General features: G+C 45.2%; 1 protein-coding gene across 1 annotated transcript; it reads left to right on the forward strand.

Annotated features, from left to right (window-relative positions):
- The first annotated feature begins 2,509 nt into the window (after window positions 1-2,509).
- On the forward strand, window positions 2,510-8,079 carry pfkfb1 (6-phosphofructo-2-kinase/fructose-2,6-biphosphatase 1). The gene is made up of 14 exons (XM_062458800.1): window positions 2,510-2,660; window positions 3,876-4,001; window positions 4,171-4,267; window positions 4,452-4,518; window positions 5,018-5,092; window positions 5,261-5,317; window positions 5,420-5,541; window positions 6,000-6,207; window positions 6,392-6,538; window positions 6,677-6,781; window positions 6,906-7,035; window positions 7,135-7,197; window positions 7,287-7,351; window positions 7,481-8,079. Exons 1-14 carry the CDS (start codon window positions 2,525-2,527, stop codon window positions 7,538-7,540), a joined length of 1,458 nt encoding a protein of 485 aa, XP_062314784.1. The 5' UTR covers window positions 2,510-2,524; the 3' UTR covers window positions 7,541-8,079.
- The last annotated feature ends 78 nt before the right edge of the window (window positions 8,080-8,157 follow it).

An 8,157-nucleotide genomic window follows, 5' to 3' on the forward strand; every position in this document is an offset into this window, starting at 1 on the left:
AAGTATTTTTAGGGCAGCTCTTAAGCAAAAACAAAATCTCCGAACATAAAAGAATGTGTGCACACATTTCCTTCACAAGTCCAAATAAGATTGCGCACAGTACTACTCATACTCCAGGTTACCCTCTAATGACTGGGTACATGGTTGTCAATGTACCTGATCTCACATGTGGGTGATAAGTGGAGGAGTAGTCTGAAGGTTAAACCCTCTTTATGATATTTGGTCTTGTTAACCACTGCCCCTACACTCCCCTGCCTGGATCACGTGTATTGTGAACCCAGAACTTGGCAAACATTAAAGGGCAAGTCCAGGCTATCATATGTCCATGTGTCCAGCGGGAAGGAGGGGGCCTGGAGAGTTCCTTAGCGGAGGGGGTTCGGTTAAATTAATAAAGAGCAAAGGCTTCCTGTTTGCACCGGCTGCCTTCAGTTCAGACGGTGGACTCTCCTCTCTCAGACAGGACGCAAGAAAAACACTGCCGCCCCAGATGGAGTATGTGAGGCGTCGCAGGTGTGACAGCGCAGGTGAGGCCACCGGCGACCCAGCAGGACCAGGGGGACGGGAGAGATAAAGGGAGAAGCTGGTATATTTACTTTTGGGTATCAGTGCAGTGTTTTGCCGTTTACACAGTAGCACATGTTGTCAACAGACATGTGGCTGCACATGCATGCAGCACATGTTGTCAACAGACGTGGCTGCACAGGCATGCATCACAGGGTATAAATAACCCTGCTGGCTGGACTAGTGTTTGTTGCACAGAATGCAATGGCCTCAGAGTTCAGCAGTTTTAAGTAGAACTTCGGAAAAGAAGAAAAGAATGAAATTAGTCTTGTGGCATGTTAGATTTGCATCAGCTTTGGGTGGAAACTATTTTATGATGTGCAACGTTTATGGACAGCATGGCAAGGTAGCCATGATGTCTGTGAATGAAGGCAGTCTGAAAGTGTCGGTCTGTTACTGGTCTAGTTGCCCAGCCAGCACGTTCTACAGAAACATGGATGTCAAGTTGACTCTTTCAGTAATCTAGAACTGGGTCCTTGGGATATTTGATTGTTGTTCATTCTTGCTGAATAAACTCAAGAAACCAACTGTTAAATGTCAAGCCTTTTTCCCCATTCTGGACCATTTGACTTGCTTGTATTTTTCTAATATCTGCCAGCTCTGAAAGGAGATTGCCAGATACGTAGAACCACAGAGACACAGACAGATTGCCAGTGAAGGGGGTTTTAGTGTGTTGTGTGTGCGTAAGCCTTCTTGGCCAATTTATTTTGGAAAGTCGGTCTGAATTCCTGCCAGGCCCAACCCTGAAGAGGATACTGCAGGATGTTCCCAGTCTACCATCAAAAGGATGGTATGTTCCACTACTATGGGGCTCTACCCAAAAAAGAAATAGCGGTCATTACTGCCCCTTCTAACAAACACTGGTGAATATCAGGTTTCCTTTAAACAACAATTTCAACCATTATGTTTTACATCACATGACTGTAGAATGCTGAAAAACAAATGTGACCCTAGGGTGCAGTTACTGTAGTAAGTCAGTGACAGCTGGTTTAAGGTCTGATTTTTTGACACATAAATATAGAATGTTTGGTTGTGTTATGTCATCATGACTCCGTCCCCGAGTGTCACAGCAGAGGCCAGTCAGCTGTCACTCCATCAAGCAATTTTGAACTTAAAATGATCATCAGTGCATTTGTGAATACAGTCCATATCATAATTGTCCCAATGTCGAATTGCATCATAAATTATATTAATTTATGGACTTAGTGTTCACAATATTGGTATATTGATGACACTGGTATATTTCTTACATCTCATGTCGTACCTCAACCGTGTAATATGGTGCCATGAGATACAACACTCATGTCTTAAAAGGCTATTGGGCCCTTAATGCTTTAATCTTGTTAATGCCTTATTACCAACCTCACACAGACAGACAGGACCTGGGAAGAACTGGATTATATAAAACACACTAATGCTTCAAATAACCATTGATCGTCTTCATGTGCTGATTAGTTACAAGACAGTAACTAAGGCAGTCTCCAGTATCTCTACATCCAGACCTTCAGCTGCCCCCTTGTGTTACTTTGGAGCAATCCCACTCTGACCCCAACTGAGAGGAAGCAGTCACAAGGACCAGCACATCCCTTTTTCTGGAGCTTTTTAAGATCTTCTTTCCAAGAGACAGATTCTATCAGTGATTTTGCATTGTCACCGCCCCAGATTTGATCGTGTCAGTAGCTTTTCTCTTCTGACTAAGGTCCCTTGAGGAAGACCTACTTTACTGTGGGGCCCTATTATCTAACGCAACAGCAGGTCCTCTGTGACCCAGCAGACAGATGAACAGTGAGACAGCATGGCCACAATCCTCCCCTCCCGTATTCTGATTCCCGCCTCCTTCTCCTTGGCAACGGTCAGGTGACCTCATCGGAGTTCAATGAGAGGCAGGGCTGTGTTGCTCTTCTGGTGTCCCTGGCTTACACTCGCTCCGCTGCACAGGGAGAGGGGGGAGACTGTGCCGTAAATGCGTTGTCCGGGGCCACCGGCCTCCACTCTGGCGACAGACATGTCCTCCATCGAGCAGAAGGAGCTCACACAGACGCCCCTGCTCAAGATCTGGGTGCCCTGGATGGGAAGCCAGCTGAGTCGCAGGAGAGGCTGTAAGTGAGAACCAGCTACAGCTTGAACTACCCCCACCTCCTCTTTCTCTCTGTCTGTCTTCCTCTCTTTCTCACGCTCTCCTTCCCTCTCTTTTCTACTCTTTCCGCCCTTTCATCTTTGTTGAAGCCACAGGGCAAGTCTTCTGTTTGCAACAGGTGCAACAACTAGCCCGAAGCTGAAAGTCTGGTTGTATCTTATTTCTCTCCCATGGTTTACCCTCCCCTTCTTCCTGCCATGAGAATTAGCTCAGTGCCACTCAGCACTCAGTGCCAAAGGATAAGGCACGCAGCTTTCTGAGCGATGCAGTAGAGCGAGAGAGAGAGAGAGGAGGGCCAGCGCTAGTGTTTTTCTGCTTTTTCTGCTTTAACATTGTCCTGCGAAATGCTTTTCTAACGCTGCACTCTCCATTCATACTGTCAGAATTCCTGGACAGTCCTTACTGTATACTCTACTGTACTGGCCTCTCCTCCACATTCCCTCTGTACCGTCACATGACTCATCTGCTGTACCTTTCACCTCCACATTCAGCTACTGGCTTTAAAGACTTCTCATCTCTTATGAACACTTTCGTGACTCAGTGTTCCTGTTTTATGAAACAAGACCGATTGCGTTATTATGCACATCAAAGTTCTCACTCAGTCTGAGGAATGTTCATGTGCTGACACCGGAATCAGAATTCTCTGATTTGTAGGATGTCAATACTACGCTGAATGGGCGCTTGTGTGTGCTGGCGCTAACTTTCCCTGAGGGCCTGGTTGTCAGCTATGTGACAGATCCCAGAAGGGCTCTGATGAGCTCTGGGGATCAGGCCACCTGGACAGGTTTAGCAGCTGCCAGTTTACTTCTATCATGCTTGAATCATTATCATTTATGTTTCCTTTTGAGCAGGATCATTTTGTATACCTGAATATCACCATTATTGCCAGTAAAACAGAATGTCTATAAAAATGACTTCTGACAAGTATGTCCTTTATTTCGATCCATGAACCACCACAGGGGTGTTTGGTACAATACTTTAGTACTTGCGAGAAGTCATGTGACCAGGATGCCCTGGTTTACAGACATTTGATCTCACCACTTGTAGCCTCTTCCTTAATGAGATGGTAGGGATTACAATGTCACTCAGTGTCACACTCACCTATTTTTTATAGGTAGTGCTCATCTGTACCTGGAATGTGGAGAACTGATGTGTCATAGTTCTGTTTCTTTCCCAGCATCTGTGCCTCAGTTCTGTAACTCCCCCACCATGCTTGTAATGGTGGGACTGCCAGCAAGGGGCAAGACCTACATCTCCAAGAAGCTCACCCGCTACCTCAACTGGATAGGAGTACCCACAAAAGGTCAATATACATTGTACTCTATTTTAGATATATTTGACTTCCAAAAGTTAGGAATATCAGCTTTGAATGTTGGAACTAAGAAAGGTGTCAGTTCATATCCAGGTATTGTAATTATTGTTTTGCGTAAAGTACTGTTGTCTCTCTCTCCTGCCTCTCCCACATGGTCCAGTCTTCAACCTAGGCCAGTACCGCAGGGAAGCCGTCCAAAGCTACAAGAGTTTTGAGTTCTTCCTACCAGAAAACGAAGAGGCCATGAGGATTCGCAAGTATGAAACACTGCCGCTCTGCAAGGTCTTCAAATGAGTCTGCTAAGACCCAAAGTCAGATGGGGGGGAAAACTGCTTTGCGTATTGTTTCAGCCTTACAGTCAGGCCCTGTATTCAAATCAACATAGTGCCCCTATGGGACGGGACCCGCTCCATGTGTATCTGACTGTGTCTTCTCTCACAGCGCATGTGCTTCTGCGGCTCTGCAAGACCTGACAACGTACTTTTCTAAGGAACATGGACAAGTAGCCGTGAGTAAGAGCACAACAGAAACTCCCCCACAGACTCACTGTCCATTCACCCACATCCCTCAGGAAGCATCTCAGACTCACTGTCACCCACATCCCTCAGGAAGCACCTCAGACTCACTGTCCCCCACATCCCTCAGGAAGCACCTCAGACTCACTGTCACCCACATCCCTCAGGAAGCACCTCAGACTCACTGTCACCCACATCCCTCAGGAAGCACCTCAGACTCACTGTTCCCCACATCCCTCAGGAAGCACCTCAGACTCACTGTCACCCACATCCCTCAGGAAGCACCTCAGACTCACTGTCCCCCACATCCCTCAGGAAGCACCTCAGACTCACTGTCACCCACATCCCTCAGGAAGCACCTCAGACTCACTGTCCCCCACATCCCTCGGGAAGCACCTCACACGTAGCCATGGCGCACACTTTACAATCTATGAGCGGAACATATTATTGACATGTAACGCAGAGTTAATTTGTGGTGTGTGTTATATCAAGGTGTTTGATGCCACCAACACCACCAGGGAGAGGAGAAGTGTCCTCGTCAGCTTCGCCAGGGAGAAGGGTTACAAGGCAAGTGAACATGTGTCACATGTCAATGCATGACGTGGAACAAGATGGGGTTCGAGCCGAATGGGTTTACCACCTGGTGTTATGTGCTATACAATGGTGGGAACTGCATTGTAAACACTAATTCATTAATCTAATTCGTGAATAAACACTACTGATTGTGTCTTCAAGGTGTTTTTTGTGGAGTCGATCTGTGATGACCCGGACATCATTGCTGAGAACATAAAGGTGAGGAGGTCCATTTGATTCATGTTTTGGAACACCAGAGGGCTCTCTGGTACCACTATCCTGACATGATCACATCTGAATCCAAGCTCTGGCTCTCCTCAGCAAGTGAAGATCAGCAGTCCGGACTATGAAGGTCGTGACAAAGACGAAGCATTGACGGACTTCCTGCAACGCATCGAGTGCTACAAGCAGACTTACGTGCCTTTGGACGATGAGAAGGACAGGTACATTAGAGCCTGAGAGGAGCTTTGTTTCCTGAAATGTTTGTCTACATCTCTGTTGTACAAAAAGTTACAACATGCACAATACTAATTAAAAGCCAAATGTAACAGGCTCAGTTAGAGCCTATCTCTCTGCTAGTTGTTGGAGATAACCTAGAATCAAAATCAGAAAGGGTTTTAATCGCCACAAAAGTTTGCACAGACAAGGAATTTACTTTGGCAGGAAGGTGCATACATACATATAGGAATCTTAAAAACTTAAATATGTGGTCTAACTATACTAAAGGTACATAGTCCAGCAAATACTAAGGGAATTTAGAATTAAAGTTAAATATACAATAAACTACAAAGAACCAATAATTTACAATATAAAAATTTAAAAAATACAAATATTACAAACAATTGAAATAGTACAAAAAATATAAATTGTGTAACCTACTTTCTTGTCTTTCTCGTGACAGGCACCTTTCCTACATCAAGATCTACAATGTGGGCAGCAGGTACCTGGTGAACAGAGTCCAGGACCACATCCAGAGCAGGATTGTGTACTACCTCATGAATATTCACGTGACCCCGCGCTCCATCTTCTTGAGCAGGCACGGAGAGAGCGAGCTCAACCTGCTGGGGCGCATAGGAGGCGACTCGGGCCTCTCGCCCAGGGGTCAAAATGTGTGTGCATCACCCAGCACAGAACATGAAGTCCATGGCACTCGTTTTCATTCAAATTACACTTCACTTCATGTTTTCTCGTTCTGAACCACATGCACATGTCAATATGAGATAGAACGTATGCAGATATGAAGAAACGGTCTTAGACCTTCTTGTGAGTGATGTTAGCCAACTCTATCTTCAGTATGCAACAGCCTTGGCAGCCTTCATCAAGGGTCAGAAGGTCAAGGATCTGAAGGTGTGGACCAGCCATATGAAGAGGACCATTCAGACAGCAGAGGCTTTAGGAGTGCCCTACGAACAGTGGAAGGCCCTCAACGAGATCGACGCAGTGAGTGCTGTGTTTGCTGCCGAGTTTCTGTGTGTGATAGATAGATTGGAATAAGAATTAATAGATGAGCTGAAAGCGATGAATGGTGAAACATACAGTAAGTGTTGAATGAAGCCGACATGCTCCGTACTGTTCCAGGGTGTGTGTGAAGAGTTTACCTACGAGGAGATTCAGGGGAAATTCCCAGAGGAGTTTGCACTCAGGGACCAGGACAAGTATCGGTATCGTTACCCCAAGGGTGAGGTAAGAGTTCTCCATAAAGTGGGGTCATGCTTAGTGTGGGAAAGCAGAAAAGGAAAAAATGATGGTCCAATGTGAAGCATCCTTCATGTCCTTGTGTCTATCTCCCCTCTGTCGTGCTGCTCAGTCATATGAGGACCTGGTCCATCGCCTGGAGCCGGTGATTATGGAGCTGGAGAGGCAGGAGAATGTGTTGGTGGTGTGTCACCAAGCAATCATGCGCTGCCTGCTAGCCTACTTCCTGGACAAACCTGCAGGTAGGGGATGACAAGCTACCATCTAGACATGGACTGCTGATATTGTCGAGTCTTCATGAGGCTTGTCGTCCTCAACCATGCCTCTTTTTTTCCAAACAGATAAGTTGCCGTATCTGAGATGCCCTCTCCACACTGTCCTCAAACTCACACCAATAGCATATGGTGAGCTTGGTGTGTTTTTAAAGAGCTTCAATGTCCACATGCTCTTCCCTCATGGCCGTGTCACTCATGCCTTTCATTCCTGTTTTTAGGATGTAAAGTGGAATCCTGTTTCCTGAACGTTGAGGCAGTCAACACACACAGAGAAAGGCCTCCCGTGAGTCATGAAGTTTCAGTCTAATACCTCAGTGGATTTGGAAAGTTCGAGTGTTCCAAATTTCTTCAGGGCAGGGCACATTATACACACTGTCTGCCCAAAACATACTCATGAACATGTGTTTTATAGGTTGTGGATGTCAAAAGAAAACCAGAAGATGCACTGACGACTGTTCCTGACCACATATGAAGAATCTGGAAGCTGGACACTAGGACCATGAATACATGATGTTGTAGCATTCTAGTTGAAACATGAGCGTCTGTATTGGGTTCATGGCAGGAGGAGCTTAAGGGAAAGGAACGATATGGGATGGTGGCAACCCAAACGCCAGTGAAAGCAGAGTGGCAAAAAAAAAGAAATTCTACCTCTGTTTGGTAAATGAGACACAAAAGAATGGAATTGTTGACCTCGTAGTGTAAAGGAAATGTGCCTAAAATGTGTCAATGTGACAATACAAGCCATTTGATAAATCTAATTGGAGTGGATTTATTAAGGACAGTAATGGGTTCACAAAGCTGTTGAAGAGAAATACGGATATGCAATCAGAACATGTGTACGTGAAGTGGAGATTATAAAACAAACATCTGAAATTGTAAATGTAACTTTTCATTGTTTACCACCAAGCAGTGTAGCTTGGAGATTAAATGAGTAACTATCAGCACCATGGACAGCTCACAAACAAACAAACATTGTTTGAAAATAAACTTCAAAATGACTATTTGAACAAATCTATTAATCTTTTTTCTTATGAATAGATGCATCTCTATTGTATGGGATTATGCTAACAATATCTACAATCCACAAAC

Source organism: Osmerus eperlanus, chromosome 4, assembly GCF_963692335.1.
Source record: "Osmerus eperlanus chromosome 4, fOsmEpe2.1, whole genome shotgun sequence".
Classification (NCBI taxonomy): Eukaryota; Metazoa; Chordata; class Actinopteri; order Osmeriformes; family Osmeridae; genus Osmerus; species Osmerus eperlanus.